Source organism: Oratosquilla oratoria, chromosome 9 (genome assembly GCF_046742065.1).
Source record: "Oratosquilla oratoria isolate Oo_2021 chromosome 9, ASM4674206v1, whole genome shotgun sequence".
Lineage (NCBI taxonomy): Eukaryota > Metazoa > Arthropoda > Malacostraca > Stomatopoda > Squillidae > Oratosquilla > Oratosquilla oratoria.
The window spans coordinates 9744127-9762866 of record NC_134785.1 but is presented as its reverse complement, the minus strand read 5'-3'; the positions used below and the strand labels follow the sequence as shown (position 1 = coordinate 9762866).

Genomic DNA, 18740 nt, shown 5'->3' with positions numbered 1-18740 from the left:
CACGAGCTGCCGTGCGGTGCACGAACCGCGCTTGAGAAGCGCGGAAAAATTCCCGTTGGGCCTCCATCTGTTCCTTCAACGTAGTGACGAGTGAACAGAGAGTGGGGAGGAGGTCCGGGGAATGTCCTCTTGGAGGGTCCCGCCTGGGTGCGGATGGTCCGGGAGACGCCAGGGGGAGACTGCCTCCTCCGGACGAAGCTGAGTCACCTACGACGAACGCGCGTGTGGGTACACCTCGGGCTTCCTGCCCACCGGGCATAGAAAGGGTTCCGGTGATGACCCGGCTCGTCTGACGAGAGGTGGAAGGGGTGGGACTGGGGGTCACCCGAGAAGGAGAAGAGGCTGACGCGCTCCGAATCTCCGAACTCGGTTCCTTTGTCCGTGGGGGGGTGGAGCTGCCGGGTAGCACCGCGGAGCCCGCGGACGCAACCGGGAAAAAGCTCGTACCCGGGGGGTAGTTCGCGGGGGCTAATGGCGCGTGCCCGTCGAAACTAGCTCCCCTTTTGGCAGGAACAGGAGACAATTTAGCCTGAGACTGACTCGGGGCGGCTATTGTACAACCTTTCCGTTTACTACGCTTAGGAGGGGGGAGACAACTGCCCGCGTCCTCCGCCGACGTAGCATGCCTTCTCTTTGTGTCGGGTGAGGGGGGAAGCCATCTTCCTGGCCCGCGTATCTTGACCCGTGGCTGCACCTTCCGGTGAGCATGAAAATACGCGGACCACTGCTTATCACCCCATTGAGCGCACGTAGTACACGGGGATGAAGGGGAACATGCCAGATTCCGACAATGGATACACCAAGAGTGTGGGTCCACAGTTGTCGGTGGGAGAAGAGCCCGGCAGCGAAAGTCACCACGGGCGAAGGCACACATGCTATCGCGAACAACAACACTAGGACCAGATGCCATACTTACAGAGAAGCGGAGAATACCCGGTGGAGATTAAAGAGAGGGATAAAGGGGACTCAAGCGCTTCCAAGCAGGGGGAAGGCGGCGATGCAGGACGTTCCACACAAAGGACGCCGTTGGAAGGGTGTAGAAGGCCGATGCCGATTGCGTTCGAGATAATCGAACGATCCAAGCAGGGGGAAGGCGGCGATGCAGGACGTTCCACACAAAGGACGCCGTTGGAAGGGTGTAGAAGGCCGATGCCGATTGCGTTCGAGAGAATCGAACGATGCGGGATTGGCGCAGGAAATTAATTTCCTGATACAAGCACGGAAGCGGGGAAAACGGTCCCCAAACAGGACGTCAGTGTTAGCCGGACTGTGAGAGATGTTGACTCGATCGCTACCGCTTAGACAATGGAGCTTCTACCCTCCTACCCTTGCGGGGGGAGGGGGGCCCCCCTTGCCCCAGGAGGGCCCCTTACTGAGGATAATGGTTGCCCAGACCCTCGGAGTGAGGTGTTTTCAAGCACACACAGTGTTAGCGGTAGAAACGCGCCGCGTATCCTTGGGTAAGGAGTACCGAAGAGTTTGTATTCTTCGGAACAAACTTGTATATACTGTACATTTTTAAACAAAATTTCTTAGCTATTATAATCTTTTACCATACTCACCAACTTCTCTATTCCATCTGCAGAATCTTGGTCAGAGAGGCTTCGATCTGAAACATATTTCTTCTTTCCAGGACTGCACTCGTAGTCAGAGTCACACTGTTGGTGAAAAAAATCAAGCAAATTAACCATCTTGAACCATTCAACTAACCTGGTGGACAGGGTATGAAAACATACAGCATTGAGCAATAACTACATCTATCCAAGGTCATCTTCCCCTTATAACAGGGAGGTAGCCAAAGTCAAAGCATGCACTCACTCCCACCCTTTTTTCCTCTTAGCTCCTAATGGATACAGTCATCCCTGTCTCCTGCCCACTGCCTGGGTCAGAGGCAATGCAGCAAGGCACAGCACATCCATAAAAGGACTGTTTCACTTACATGGCGACCCTCTCTCCTTGTCCCCTCATACAACCCCAAATAACTCTATACATACATATACCAACACCTTTTTCCCCCTTACAAGGGAGGTAGCCAAAACAAAGTCATAAAATCCACTCCACTTCCTCCTTCTTATCTTGGCTCCTCCTGGATGAAGGGTTAGCCCTGCATCTCGCCCACTGCCTTGGGTCAGAAGCAATACAGCAAGACACAACACATCCACAGCAAGGCTGCTTCATTTAATTGGCAAACCCCCCCCACCCTGTCCCTTCATGCAGAAAAAGAGAAGACAGGGAGAAATTCCTTTGGGCTGTGTCAAAACATCACTCACACGTACTCCCTCACCCTCCCATTTCCCACCCACCACCTTCCATGCATCACAGCACCATCCATAAACAACCATTCTCCATTCATCCCTATCTTCTGTCTTCTCCCTTCCTTCCTCAACAAACATTCCCCTCTTACCCCATCCATCCATCTCATCCTTGATTGCTCCTTCATATTCACTGCCTCCACCTGTCTTCCACACCTTATCTCCCAACTCCCTTTTCACCCCCACTCTCCTCCCAACCTCCTCATTTCTCACTCTACCCAGATTAGTAACCCCTACCATACTTCTCTGGCATTTCATCTCAAACACATTTGAACTCTATATTACAGTTTACTAAATATTAAGAAATCCTACCCCACTGAATATCATTTCAGGGTCTGTCTGAGTACAGTACAATTGCCGCTTTCTCCTTTGCAGAGTCGTCTCCATTCTTTCTCCATTACTCACACCTGTAATTATAAAGATTAACATTCAAATATATCTAAATTATAACAAGACCCATGTAGCATACTTCATATCTATCAATATATTGGCATCCTACACCATTCTTTTCCAGCTAACCTTCCTCTCCTCCCTTTACCTATTTTCCTCTCTTTCTGTCCCTTCCTCTGTGCAAAACATGCAGTCCATACCCCAAGATGATGGTGTCTCCAACAAGAATAAAGGAAAAAGATAAGGAGAGAAAAAGGGGAGAAACAAACAAGGGGGGGTGGGAGGGAAGAGAGAACCCTTGTGTAGATCACATTCCTCAAAACTGGACTTTCTCGCTATATGAAAAAGTAATGGCTTTTGCACATACAAGTTTCATTAACAGTACAGTCCTGGTCGGTAGCACCACCCTGGTCTTCAGTGTCCATTGGTTCTACTTCAGCCTTGTCCTCTGGGGCATCCCTTAACCATGTCTCTATCTTATCCTTGAACCTATCAACGCCTGACCACAAGCAGCGCTCTTTGACTTTCTGAAAAGTAAAATAAAATTACCTCATTACCTCAATATATATATATATATATATATATATAAAAACAAAGCCGTTTGCAATAAATTTCTTACATATTCATTTAAATAAACCTTAGGCATAGGAAAACAAAATTATTTCAGGTAATACCTTTTGTATCTTCTGTATAAGCACTTGAACTTGTCTGAGCATGGTGAAATTGGTCGGAGTTAGCTCCAAGTGATTTAAGCATCGAATAAGGCATCTGGTCCATGAAGCATCGGGCAAAGCCAGCACCTCAGCACACAGGGTGAACACCAAAGTGTCGTGATAATTTACCATCTACAGGGAAAGAAGGAAAATTAGATTTGTGCTACACAATTTTACAAGTCATAAAAGATGTTCAAGTACAATGCTGGCTTCAATATATTGGCTAATTCCAAGGAAATTAGTTTGCATAATGTGATGTGGGGCATGTGGGCTCTCTCATAAAACTGTCCATAAGCAGCTGTTTTGATGCAGCCCATTATTATTTTCAAGGTTTAGTTTTGTTATATGAAAGCTATTTTTGTTTTGTTTTGTTTTTTGTCTCTGGCAGAACTAAACATGGTGTGTAGTTCCAATACTCACATCTTTAACTCTTGATGAAATAATAGATGGACTTGTGATAGAAACCAGGAAATCGGCCACATCATCTACGTCAACTTCAGCGAGAGGTGAGCGTGAAGGAGCTTCATAAATGGTCTTAAGGGTTGGAATCACCACCTTTACCAAAGCTTCCTGATTCTCCCCTCCAAAGGAAGCATACAAAGGGAAGAAAACGCCCAGCATATGACGTAGTAGATTGTCCTCCTCTGCAGAAAACATTCATATAACTTTTAACTTAGGAGAAATTTAATTTGGTAATATCTGCAACTTGATACAATATTCTAGTACCATAAAGGAAGATGAAGCTTGGAGGAGGAGGAGGAGGAGAAGAAAAAAAAAAAAATGCAAATTACAGGATAACATAAAACTTATGTGATTTAATGTCCTAATGTAACATGGTTGGCATGATGCCACTGTGTTAGGGGTAAACTACCCAATTACAGACACTGAAGTAACCAAAAGAAAAAGAAAAGAAAGAAAAAAGAAGAAAAACTCAATACTTGAATTATAACTTATACAAAACAAATATCTGCTATTCCTTAATACCATAATCAAAATAACAAACCTGTGGTAGGGTTGTACCACATAAGTACAAGGTGAGTCAGTAACTTGGATGAGACAATGCGCGATGCCAACAATAACTTGCACAGGCCTTCAGCAACCACAGTGCGAACCTCACCACTTTCATTTTCCAAAACCTGCAATAATCAAATATACAATTTTTTCTTAAACAACCACAATGCACTTGGGGTCAACAACATGTTCACTGAATCACATAAGTAATAACACTAATCACCAATTCAGGAGGGCTGGAGTAACGGACATATACATTCCTATAGGTCTCCAATCCCCTTGCATAGCAGAAGGGGGAAGAATTTAGTACTTTTAGAGAGAGCAGCCTGTTGTGTGTGGTTGGTAAAATATAAGGATGGGTGTTGAGAGGATTCAGAAGAGAACAGATGGAGTAACAAGGGAAGACTGGACAAATATTGATTTAAATAGGAAGAGGCAAGAACTGGTTTACCAATGGAGTGGTTAAAACGTGGAATAGATTTAGTAAACACATAATGAGCACTGAGAAGAGGATACTTAGATCAAGAATCTATGGTAAGGCAGGTATGTGGAGCATTTAGCATGAGGTACATACTCGTACATACACATACCAAGGGCTTTTTCCCCCTCACAAGGGAGGTAACCAGTCAAAAGGCACAATTCCACTCCCATTCACCACCCCTCCTTTTCTTGGCTCCTCCTCAATGACAGGTTATCCCTACATCTTGCCCATTGCCCTGGATCAAAAGCAATGCAGCAAGACACAGCACACCCACAGCAAGGCCACTTCATTTAATTGGTAATGTCCCCTTCTCCATCCTTTCATGCAGAAAGAGAAGACGAGAAATCCATTCGGGCTGCATCAAAACACACATAACCACACCCTAACCTCCCCCCTCCACCACCCACTCCCTTCCATGCATCACAGCATAATCCATATGCAACTATTCTCCACTCACCCCTATCTTTGGTCGCCCTTCATTCCTCAACAGACATCCCCCTCTTTCTCAATGCAAGAGGTTAGGAGCTTTTTCTGGGCAATGCAAGGGGTTAGGAGCTTTTTCTGGGGCTTACACGGACAAGGAAAAAGTATATGACAGGGATGATAGAGAGGCACTGAAGTGTATCATGAGCAACTGTTCCCATTTGTCAACGAAAGATGCACAAATCTTAGAACCCTATTGTATTTGGGTTAGACTTTCACCTGACTCATTATGGAGATGACATTGTTCATTTCTTCAGGCAAAAGCAGATCTTGAGATGGTCGTAATGAGGAACCTTCATTCTCTTGAAATTCTTCAGCTGTATTATTAAATTCATCCACACCATAGAGAAGAAGAATATCAAATGCACAGCGCATGGCAGTAAGCTGAATCTGTTCTACATCGATGCGAGAGATCTGAAACAGAAGATTCAAGAATGATTAAGTAAGCAAACATGACATGGCTTAATAATTAATCTGTTATTTTTCAAATTAAAATCGATATTCACCTGAAGGAAGAGTGGCAGATGTTTATGAGCAAGGTCCTTAGACAGCAAAGACAACATGCCCAGGGCTTTGATAGAGATATTCCTTACAGCTGGGTCTTGTGACTTTAGGCACGGGAGTACCAGGTTTTCATGCAAGGAATGCAGAGTGGGGTTCATCACGGTCACTTCCGGGCTTTCAACCATTTCACATATAATGTTCAAACACTTGATTAGTGTGGGTGAATCATTACGTTCCTCTTGGACCTGTGGTAGTAATAACATATTTAACTCCTTCATAATGATATATGCATGCATGCATCTACTAAAAGCCTTTACTTCCTTGTAAGGGGATTCAGTCAGCCAAGGTATGCACCCACCCTTCATTCCATCCCATCTATTTGCTTTCTATGACACATATAAAATGATGATGATATGGTTTAACGTCACACACTCCCCCCCTACCGGGAGGCTAGGACTGGGCCCCCTCACAGAGGACTTTGTAGGACTTTTTTTTTTTTCTTAATGAGTGTAAAAAAAAATAATAATAAAAAATAAATAAATAAATAAATAAATAAAAAAAAATCAGAACACAGGTAGTAATATTCTCCCCTACCACCATAAGCAGGTTTAACCAACAATTGAAAATGTTAGATATTTACCTCTTCTGTGACCATACTGGAGACATCAAGCAACTCCTGTTGCTCCATGAGTACCTTGAGACTTTCCTTCAACATGGAAGCCCTCTCTAGATCAAGTGTCCGGACACAGTCTTCAATTTCCTCACGCACTTCTAGAACTTTGACTTTTACTTTAGCAAGCTAAAAAAAGAAAGAAAAAAAATAATAATAATAACATACAACATCCTGATACCTTCAAATAATCACACACACTCTTCAACTGCTACATGCTAGCTGTACACCAACCTCTATTTTCTTCTGATGTTCCTCCTCATTAGAAAGTGGCCTTTCAGAGGTCTTCACCAATGGCTCTCTCACTTCTGAGATAATTTCTGCCAACTGATTTATTCTTGAAGTTGGTGGGTACAACTTGCTGAATACTTCCACCAACACCTTGACAACAGATTCCCCAACCCTATCACATATGAGAATGGTTCGCACTAAATTATCCAAGGATCGTCGCCCAACCTAAAAAATGAAATCCCAAATTAGTGATCCAAATTGCACCAAACTTAACCATAAAATTTCCCTGGCATACACAATCTACATTTACCGAATCTATGTGAACTTCGACAAGTTCGAGTAAATCTTACCTCGTCACTCAGATCAAAGAGTAATGTCATGCCGACAAGTTGCTGGAGAACAAAATCCTTCTCTAACATACGCACAGCCGTTTCTTGGGGATCACCTTCATCTAACACATCAGCCATCACATAATCATGAATGTATTTGCAAAAAGGGGTTAACTCAGGCAATATCTTTTCAAGGCAATCTTCAGCTTCCTCCTTCCTGTAAAAAATATATTTAAAAACTAAATTTATAAAAATTACATACTAACAACTTTATGATTTTATGCCTTTTTCTTTTTTGGTTATCTCCCTTGTAAGGGGGAAAAAGCCTTGGTATATGTATGTACATACTAACAAGAGAGGTAGCCAAAAAATAAAGGTACAAAAAACCACTCCCACCTATTCCATCTCCACATACTCCACTACCATCCACCCCACTCTCTCCCTCTTATCTTGACTCCTCCTGGATAACAGATCAACCTTGCATCTTGTCCATTGCCCTGGGTCAGAGGTAGTGTTGCAAGACACAGCACATCTACAACAAGGCCGTTTCATTAAATCAGCGACCCCCCTCTCCATCCCATCATGCAGAAATGAAGAAGACAGGGAGAAATCACAATACTTTTATTATGAAATATAAAGTCACTGCTGTATTACTCATTCTCTTTCAGTGAGTAATAATAAACACAGAAAACATGATCAAGCCAGTTCAGAATTCAGGGGTCACTCAGCTACAACTACAAAATAAATATAATCTAGATGCAGACACATCTTTGTATACCCACTCGCACCTCATGACACCTACGTAGGCATCACCGTACGGAAGGAGTAAGTATAAATGATAACATTCCTTGCCTATACTTTCAGCTGGTGACAAAGAAACAGTCCCACATTCATACAATACAGACTAGGATTTCTTCCCTGAGTAATCTAGAGGAGGGCCAAAGAGCAATGCAAACTACTGTGGGGCTTCAGGTTTCCAGTCAGCAAAAATTGAGGCTACATCAATTCCTGCATAAAAGTTGAGAAGGGGGGGGGATGAGATAAGGCTTTTAGTGTGTTTGGGTGTTCTCTGTTATCCAAACTTACAAGAGGACCGGGACTACTGAAATAAGTACTAGCAGGTCATAGATAATCTACTTCCTTGACTAACCTGAAGTGCTGAGCCAGGCATTTCCAATACAGTGAAGTTTCTGGACGAAGATCATTTGAATTCATGAGTTTCTGCTCACCAAGGTCCCCAAAGGCCTCCAAGAGATTTGCGTAAGGAACCTCCACAAAAAGCCTGTTCAGAGCAAGCTCTGCATTCCTGGTTGAGGCCTCAACATCGAGGCACGTCAGCAGGTCAACTACCTTTCCGTCAACAAGCCGCAACCATGATTGAAGAACATGCTTCTCTACAGCCAATCGTACATTCTCACTCCGGTCATTAAGTCCCTCTGATATGATCCTAACACGTTGCGCTATTGTTAAGGAACGTATGTGAACTCTCTGTGCTATTACCATGTAGCCCTGTTAAAAAGAAGAAAAAATATTATAAACCAAAGATCTTTACATCCATAATGGATTTCCACTTTTTGTACACCTGAACACTGATATTTTGAGGTTTCACATTATTGTCTTTTATTAGATTATCTTGTGCTGATGGTTTGCTTTGAATGATTTTTAATGTTTAGGTATTTAGATTTTGGTGCATTCCAGTGGTTAATTCTGTATATCTATGGGGGGTTGGGGTTGGGGTGGCTTGGAAATGATTCTGTAATTGCAAATTTATTTTGACATGCATATACCAATGGGCTTTTTCCCCCCTTGCAAGGGAGGTAGCCAAATTTAAAGGCATATATCAACTCCCACCTATTTCATCCCCACATACTCCGCTCCCATTCATCCCCCTTCCTCCCTCTTATCTTGTCTCCTCCTGGATGACGGGTCATTCCTACATCTCATCCACTGCCTTGAGTCAGAAGCAATGCTAGTAGCAAGACACATCACTACCACAACAAGGCTGCTACATTTAATCAGCAACCCCACCTCTATCCCCACAAAATTTATTTTTACTAGAATCATTAGAATAAAATGTTTAAAGTTTTTCACCTGTTTCCTTACTACATCCCTGACATCACGTGTACGTTCTAGTACGTCTGGCAGAGTTTGAAAGGTTATGGCTATGTTATTCAATACTGCTCGACGTACATCAGGGTTTGGGTCCATGGTCAAATGGTAGAGATAAGCTGCAAATATATAAACAAAACAATAATATTAAAACAATTACCTAAACTGACGCTCTCATTTATAATTCCTTGCCAAAAAATATATCTCAAGTGGCCTTCAAAAATTATATACTGGTACGATAACAAAAGTATAATCCATCCAGTGTTTTATCATAGCAAAGACCACACTAACAAAATTATCTTCCACAATCCCTTGTGAGGGCATTTTAACCACTTCACTACGGGCCAAAATCTCACGGGGAGCATTAGCTGCCAGATGTACAATGTTTCGTTTTAATACTCGCATCATAAAAAATAGTCACCGCTTATATCGATCATTCTCTCTTTCACCTGTTAATTTTGATAACCATAGAAAATGTGATGAAGACAGTTTAGAAAGTATGTCATTATGCAGGGGCAACTACAATAAATATAATCAAGACGCCGATATGGCAGCCTCGCGTATCCACTGCTCGGACAGACAGTCTAGGGAACGACAACAACAAAACTTGCTCCTTATGCCGCCAACGTGGGCGGCACCGTATGGAAGGGGTTAGAATAAACTTTCTGCAACTCCAATCAATCCAGTGGATAGAGGAAAATACATACATACACCAAGGTTTTTTTCCCCCCTTACAAGGGAAATAACCAAAGTTAATTGGCATAACTCCACTCCCACCCATTTCATCCCCACATACTCCACTCCCATTCACCACCACTCCCTCCCTCCCTCTTTTCTTGGCTCCTCTTGGATGACGGGTCATCCCTACATCTCGCCCACTGCCCTGGGTCAGAAGCAATGCAGCATGACACAGTGCATCCACAGCAAGGCTGCTTCATTTAATCGGTGATCCCTGCCCCCTCTGTCCCCTCATGCAGAAAGAGAAAAGACAGGGAGAGATCACTTCAGGGTGCAACAAAATACCATCCACACATAACCACTCCCTAAGCCCCCATCCTCCACCCACTCCCATGCATCATCCATACACTACCATTCTCCACTCACCCAAATCTTTCATCTTCTCTGTTCCTTCCTCAACAGACATCCTCCTTTCTTAATGCTCCTTTTACCCCCATCCATCCACCTCATCCTTGGTTGCTCCCTCCTTTTCACTCCATCCACCTCTGTCTTCCACATGATGTGTTGCCAACCCTTTCAATGTCCAGTGAGCACACACACATACTGAGCATGAACCTTCAACCAACTCTCAAGAAATTCTCCATTGTCTTGGATTTTCCTCCCAATGGACATAGCATGTCTCCAGTGACCAGAGGACTAGGCCTTTTGGGTAACACCTGAACACTTTCTCAGACAATATTCCTCGCCAGCATTTTGGGGAAACACCCAACACCTGCGACAACAATAGACATGTCTCATGTTGTCCTCACCAACCTACTAAACAATTTTTTTTTTAAACAGATCAGTTTATGGTACCACTTGTACATAGTGTAAAATATTTATTATGGCAACCCCATTGAGTCTTCCTCGGAGATTGCATGCAATTGTAAACCAGAGAAGACTGGAACATTTAAGCAAAGACACCTCTTTGAGTTTGCCTCTTCAAAACCAGAATCCAATATAGATAACTATAAATTTACAGAATATAAAAAATAAGCAAGTCCATATCCCCACAAAATACCCATGGCTTCTGAAGACACACCTTTGATAACTGGACACTCCCTATTCCTTGGGTCCTGAAGTCTTGCTAAAGCCAAGACAGCTTGCACTCGAACTGCTGGCACTTTGTCCTGAAGGCGGTGTAACATTGTGTCGTATATATCATTGTATAAGTCATCATCAATGGTGCCTTCTTCACCCATGTAGTTAAGGATCTTGTTGATGAGCTGACAGACACGGAAACGCACTGCTTGACTATTAGCCTCATGATTCTGTATAGATAGAAAAACAAAATGGTAGCTTTTTTCACACTATGAAAACTAATTACAAAAATAACTAGTCCACAAATCTTTCAAGTTCATATCTTCTTGACAAACGCTTACATTCAATAAAAAACCAAACAACCCATTAAGAAATGGATCAGGTTCCTCTTCCTCTTCTTCAAGCTCCTCCGAGTCTCCACCACCTTTGTCTGGTTCCTCAGTCTTCTTGGAACAAGCAAACTTGGCAGCAAAGTTGAGGGTGCGTTCAACACTAAGTTGTTTTTCACCATGAATGAGAGGGGCTTTTAACAAATTAGTAAACTCTGCAAGAAACTCATCAGGCTCACTCTGTTGAATATAAACAAATAAGTTATACATAGTATCTTGTAATGTAATATTGATATCTTTAAACTAAATACCTATATTATGGTAACTACAACCATTTTAGCTTTTAAACCACTTCAGTATGAGTCAAATTCTTGCATGCAGCATCAGCTGTCATATGTACGATTCATCACACTACTACATACATATACCAAAGGCTTTTTCCACTTTACAAGGGAGGTAGCCAAAAAACAAAGGCATACAAACCATCCCCACTCATTCCATCCCTAATATACTCCACTCTCCCTCTTATCTTGGCACCTCCTGGATGATGGGCCATCCCTGCATCCTGTCCACTGCCATGGGTCAAAAGCAGTGTCGCAACACACAGCAAGGCCACTTCAATAAATCAGCGATCCCCCTCTCCTTCCCCTCATGCAGAACAGGAAAAGACGGGGAGAAATCCCTTCCGACTGCATAAAACTTTTCTCACACATACTACCTCACCCCCCCATCCATTCCACCTCATGCATCACATCATCATCCATATACTACCATTTTCCATTCACCCGTCTTCTGTCCTCTTCCGTCTTTCCTCAACAGACATTCCCCTCTTCCCCAAAGCCAAAGCCCCTTTCACCCCATCCATCCATCTCATCCTAGATCACCCCATCATGTTCACTCCCTCCACATCTGCCTTCCATACCTCTTTTACTAGTCTTTCTTCTCTTCATTCATTCTTTCCATGTGTCCAAACCATCCCAATGCTCTTTCATCCACCTTATCTCCCAACATTACTAGCATTATAAAATATAAAGTCACTGCTATATTACTCATTCTCTTTTACTCTAAGTATTAATAAATACATACATATATGTATATAAATACATGCATATGTATGATAATAATACATACATACATACATATACCAAGGCTTTTTCCCCCTTTCAAGGGAGGTAGCCAAAAAGGAAAAGGCACAAAATCATTTCCACTCATTCCATCCCTGAATACACTCCACACCCTTCCACCTTCCCTCTTATCTTAGCACCTCCTGGATGATGGGTCATCCCTGCACTTTGTCCACTGCCCTGGGTCAGAAGCAGTGTCGCCAGACACGGCACATCCACAGCAAGGCCGCTTCATTAAATCGGCAACCCCCCCTCTCCATCCCCCCATTGCATAAAAAGAGAAGACGGAGAGAATCCCTTCGGGCTGTGTCAAATTTTGCTCACACATGCTACCTCACCCCCCATCCCCCACCCAATCCACCACAAGCAACACATCATCATCCATAAACAACCAATCTCCATTCACCACTGTCATCTGTCCTCATCTGTCCTTCCTCAACAGACATTTCCCTCTTCCCCAAAGCCCCATTCACCCCATCTTAGGATGTCCCCTCATATTCACTCCCTCCGCATCTGCTTTCCCTATCTCTTTTACTAGTCTTCTTCACTCATTCTTTCCATGTGTCCAAACCATCCTAATACTCTTTCATCAACCCTATCTCCCAGCTCCCTTTCCACCCCTGTTCTCCTCCTCACCTCCTCATTTCTCACTCTATCTAGCCTAGTAACCCCCATCATACTTCTCAGACACCTCATCTCAAAAACATTCAAACTCCTTCTCTCTTCCTCTCTTATGTTCCATGTTTCTGACCCATACAATCACTCTTTCATATAATCTCCTCTTAGCATCCAATCCCAAGTGTCTATTCCTCATTACACTCTTTAATCCACCAAGACATTTACTCGCTTCTCTCAATCTACATTTTACCTCCACCCCTACTCCTTCATTTCCTGCCACATTTGCACCCAAGTATCTAAAACTATCCACTTCCTCCTGGCTCTCTCCCTTAATACTCACTTCCAGCTTCCTGCCACTCTCTCCCCTTGCACATCTCATCACCTTAATTTTACATACATACATATACCAAGGCTTTTTCCCCCTTTCAAGGGAGGTAGCCAAAAAGAAAAAGGCATAACATCATTCCCACCCATTCCATTCTTTAATACACTCCGCACCCCTCCACCCTCCCTCGTCTCTTAGCCCCTCCTGGATGACGGGTACCCCATCCATGTATAAGTTGAACAGCCAGGGCGACATAACGCATCCTTGATGAAGTCCCACCATTACCTCGAACCACTCACTCTCTCCATTTCTAATCCTGACACAAGCTCTACTACTCTCGTAAAAACTCTTGACAGCTCCTAAAAGCTTTCCTCCTATACTGTATATTTGCAAAACCTCCCACAGTGTCTTTCTGTCTACCCTGTCGTAACCCTTTTCCAGATCCATAAAAGCCCAAAAATCATCCTTCCCCTTTCCTAAAACTTTCTTACATACTGTACCTGTCTTACCACAAAAAACTGATCTACACAACCCATACCTGTCTTAAATCCACACTGTTCCTCACCAATTACTCCCTCTGTTCCTCTCCTAATCCTCTCAATCAAGATCCTCCCATAAGCCTTCCCAACTACACTTAACAAGCTAATCCCTCTGAAACTACTACATTCACACTTGTCCCCTTTTCCCTTGTAAAGAAGAACTATACAGGCACTCCTCCAGTCCTCCGGCACTCTACCCTCTCTCCAGCAAACATTAAATAACCTCACCAGCCAGTCCACCATCACTGTACCTCCTTTTTTTAGACATTCTGCATGGCATCCATCCAGACCAGGTGCATTACCTGCTTTCATCATCTTAACAACTGCCTTCACTTCATCCTTCCTTATTTCTCCATTTTTCTCACTCATCACGGTCATTTTCTTAGCATTTCCCACTGCAGCTATCTTTCCCTCCCTATCCTCCTTCACATTTAGCAACTCCCTAAAATATTCTGCCCATCTTCCCCTTACTGCCTTCTCTTCCATTATCATCTCTCCATCTGTACCTTTTACCTTTTCTTCTCTACTTGGTTCGCCTCCTCTTCCTCTCTTAATTTCCTTCCAAAACATTTTTTTATTACTTTGAAAAAATTCTGTCATACTCTTACCCCATTTCATATCTGCTCTCCTTTTTGCCTCCTTTACCTTGTGCTCTACTTCTCTTTTCTTTGTACTTCTCATATGACTCCCTCATCCTATTTTGTAACCAATCTGTGAAAGCTCGTTTCTTCTCTTCTACAACCTTTTTTGTTCCCTCATCCCACCATTCACTACCCTTCCTTCTATTTCCTCCCATCCTTCTTGTTCCACACACCATCTTTGTACACTTCGTGACTCCCTCCTTGAATCATTCCCATTCCTCCTCCACACCCATCTCTACTCTATCCTTCGCTCCCTCCCACTCCTCCTTCAGCTTTTTTTTGTACTCCTTCTCCTTTTCATTCAAAGAGTTCACTCTAAGAACCTCCCTACCATTTGTCCCTTTCCTCTTTCTCCATCTATCCTCCACTCTCAACTTACCTTCAACCAAAAAATGATCTGATATATCCCACCCTCTCCCCTTAGCACATGTACATCCTTAACTCTTCCTATCATAAAGTAAAAGGGAAGAGTAAAGGGGAAGAGATAGTATGTTTGTGAGAAGAAAGATGGATGTGTTGGCTTTGAGTGAAACTAAGTTGAAAGGGAAGGGTGAGTGTAAGTTTGGGAGTGTAAGTGGGAGGTTATTAGGAGTAAAGAGAGGGCGAGGGAGGGAAGGGGTGGCTATTCTAGTAAGTGAAGAGATAGGTAAACGCGTAGTGGAGTGGAAGGAGGTTTCCTCAATGATAATGTGGATGAAGGTGAAACTGGGAAAGGAGATGTGGGTCTTTGTAAGTGCATATGGGCCTGGCAGTGAGAAGAGTGTAGAAGAAAGGGAGGCCTTTTGGATAGATTTAAATGAGTGCATAGAGGACTTAGGGAGAAATGTCAATGTAATAGTACTGGGAGACCTTAATGCTAGGGTAGGAAATGGTCCAATTGATGGAGTGGTTGGGAAATGTGGAGTTCCAGGAAAGAATCGTAGTGGAGAGTTGATGATAGCAAATACAGTGTTTCGGAAGAAAGTCAAGCATAAGTACACATGGGAGAGGGTGGTGGATGGAAGGGTGGTAGATAGAGCATTAATAGAGTATGAAGTGGTAAATGTAATAATAAATACAGGAAACGTGAACAAACTAGTTCACAGAATCTGATGGTAACTCATACAACTACAATATAAACATATACATAGCAATGATTCAAAGGAATATGAACACCAAACCATATAGTGACAATAACTTACTTGTCTGTATGTCATTAATAAAGCCTTGATAATTTTTGGATGAGAAGCCCCTTTCACTTGGCATTCTAAAAATGCCTGCTTCAGGGACAGGGGCCGCATTCTTCACAAGGTCCTGTCCTTCAGCTCCTGCAGGGGTACAATAAACTTCAACAAAACAAATAATAACTAAAAATAAATAAATAATTATATATATATACAGGAAGCCTGCTGGCCAAGTATGGCAATGTTACTTGCAGCAAAAGTCAAGGGTACGGCAGTTCAAACCCTGCCATCGGCAAAGTTGAACCAGGGACATGATTAATTAAAATCCACTCTATAAAGTCTTCTGTAAGGGGCACCATCCTAGCCTCTGGATTGGGGTGGGTTGTGATGTTAAACCATTTCATCATGTACAAATAGATATTATAGATGATTACCTCTAAAACTGACAATAACTGCCATGGCAACATGAAAGTGTTAGTAAGAACAGTATAAAAGGAAGGTCCTACATTATCTATGACATGCTCAGGTGATTTGTTGACCCATAAAACCTTCACATGCCAAGTTGTATGTCAACTGGGGCAGCAGTTTGGGTTTTACTGATGATAATCTCTAAATTGACATGATGGTTGCCATGAAAAGGCAAATTTGGGATGGAGATGTTCCAAATTGTTTTTGACATACTCAGGTGATTTGTTGACCCATAAAACCCAAGTACTCCAAATTTCAATAAAACTGGGCCTGTGGTTTAGAGTTTGTGTGTATATCTTTACCAAAATTTTTACAAATTACCACCTTTAATTCTCACACTTTATGGTAAAATCTAGCTAAAAAATCAAATAGAAAAATAACACCATGTAAAAAAAAAAATTGTCCATGAGTTAATACTAATATCAAATTCCCTATGGCATAAATAAGTAAAAATGAGCAGTCACCAAGTTCAGACTTCAGTTCCGATTTTATGAGATTGATTTATTGATTTTTTACCACTTTTGCTTATTAATTTAAGGGTTTTTCACAGTATCTGCTTGACATCAAATGATTCCTGTTAAGTATAATTTTAATTGATGTTAACACAATTAATATGATAAATCAATGATAAAAAAAGTCCTCCAAGGCCCATCTTTAGAAATGAAAATAAAAAGGAAAAGAGTAGGGTATAATTATGCATTATATGTTAATACACAGACAGCACTATAGTGCAGTGATGCAGAGCATTGATTAAGAGTATTGCTCAGGGGTATTGATACAGAACCGATACAAAAATTTGTATAAGTTTGTCTACAAGATTGGAGATTTGCAACCACGAGCCACTACAACATTAACTTCATCACACAACTGAAAAGGTAAATGGATTAATTTTACCCTATATGGCCATAATTCTTTTTATAACCTAAACCACTCTAACAACATATGAGAAATAAAAAAAAAATATTCAACTTACCTTTAATCAAATAAAGTGATAAAACAAAAACTGCATGACCATACACTTCCACATCTACTGACGCATTGACTTGTATTTTTCATTGAAGCTGTTTTTCTGCAGTAGTTGCCAATTCGTGATATAAACTTCTTCAAATGTTACATATTTGACAATATTGTCATTACAGTACTTGTTTGGGTAAATACACAGTAAATTTTGAAGTTTACAGATCTGTCTCAGATGTCTATATAGGTGTTAAACATAATATCATTTCAACAAAATAGATCAACTGACAATAAACCCAAAGTTCAAAATCACAGACAGATATTTTACAACAATTTGAAACATACTGAATCAGGAAATAATGGTTAGTTGCCAGAAACAAGGAATTATTTTTTTTTTTACACGGTGTAATTAAAAAAATCATACCTTCCTTACTTTTCAAGCTATTTAAATAATTCAATAAGTTCTGTTTCTAATAAAATTTTGTCTTTCATATGCAACAAGAATTTAAGGGTTACTTATTTTTATTATGTGCCCATACCTAAACAAAGCCTACTTTCTGTTATTTCTCAGTTCATAATATTTGTATCTAATTCTGAGGAAAGTCTAATTTTTCCCATAATGATAATAACAGTTCTATCTTCATAAGGAAGACTTGTCACTTTTCTTTGGATATATCATATTATTCAGTAGTTGCACCACTGGGCTATTATTATTATTATTAGGTTCAGTGGAGGAAGGGCACCTGTGCATGGGTGCTGGTGCTAGTATAGGTGTACAAAACTTGGTCCTCGATAACAGTTGACAGATGCAAATTACAAATACATACAACATAGACTAGCCCGGCCCATCGGAAAGAGGGGGCGGAAATCGAGCCTAAAAACAAAATTACAATTTGTAACAGTAATTTAATTTCACCAGCATTAAACCACTTAAATTAGCTTACAGACACATACTAGTACTATGTATTAGGGAGGAACTACGTCTGTGCCAATTGAAACTTGGTTAACTTGTTTATCCTAAAGTTACTTTTCAAACTTTCTGACGAGTTCACACAGTATTTTCACCATTTACTCCACCACTTCACGAATAATTATTTGTAAAACTGCGTATCATTGCGACTAATAATGTTAAAAATATTAATAGCTACTAAAAAATCTAATATTCATTCAAATAAAATTGCTTATTCATTTTACCTTTTACTGTTGTTGTCAAATCGGCGCCGTTGTTTTCGTTTCTCCCAACCGCCAATTCTACAAACTGATACGATGGTTCTTTACATAAAAACAATGGTAATTTTGTGTATAAAATATACCGTAGATCATATAACTGTAAATCAATAGTGTGCATAATCACAAAATACTAATTATTTTGACACATGGTACTGTATTCCACTGGATAAGGGTGTTAGAAAATCATACGACAAATTCAAAATTTGAAAGGTGCATTTTTTTTTTTACGAAAATTATACACAGCAAATTTAAATATCTGACATGGAATGTTCTGTTATCTACAGTATTCAGTGGTCTTTAATGTTTCCTTACGACAACCAGTGAATGAAACAGTTATTCAACTTTGGTATCCGAA

The 18740-nt window shown here is 41.5% G+C and overlaps 1 protein-coding gene across 5 annotated transcripts in view; it reads right to left on the bottom strand.

The window, feature by feature from the left end:
• Positions 1-18431, bottom strand: part of Cap-G (Chromosome associated protein G) — a 28938-nt gene extending 10507 nt beyond the window's left edge. For 3 of the 5 annotated variants that reach the window (XM_076189921.1, XM_076189922.1, XM_076189923.1), the window contains exons 1-17: positions 18350-18413; positions 15749-15874; positions 11333-11560; positions 10993-11221; positions 9216-9352; positions 8275-8633; positions 7146-7341; positions 6799-7020; positions 6535-6693; positions 5897-6139; positions 5610-5804; positions 4419-4551; positions 3836-4059; positions 3377-3547; positions 3070-3229; positions 2625-2719; positions 1563-1658 (exon numbers count right to left, since the gene is read on the bottom strand). In XM_076189921.1, coding sequence (XP_076046036.1) covers positions 1563-1658; positions 2625-2719; positions 3070-3229; positions 3377-3547; positions 3836-4059; positions 4419-4551; positions 5610-5804; positions 5897-6139; positions 6535-6693; positions 6799-7020; positions 7146-7341; positions 8275-8633; positions 9216-9352; positions 10993-11221; positions 11333-11560; positions 15749-15847 — 2946 coding nt within the window. In that variant the 5' untranslated portion in view covers positions 15848-15874; positions 18350-18413. Of the gene's footprint in view, positions 1-1562; positions 1659-2624; positions 2720-3069; positions 3230-3376; positions 3548-3835; positions 4060-4418; positions 4552-5609; positions 5805-5896; positions 6140-6534; positions 6694-6798; positions 7021-7145; positions 7342-8274; positions 8634-9215; positions 9353-10992; positions 11222-11332; positions 11561-15748; positions 15875-17171; positions 17191-18349 lie in introns of those variants that run through there. The other 2 variants (XM_076189919.1, XM_076189920.1) reach the window with 2 other exon arrangements.
• Positions 18432-18740: the final 309 nt, after the last annotated feature.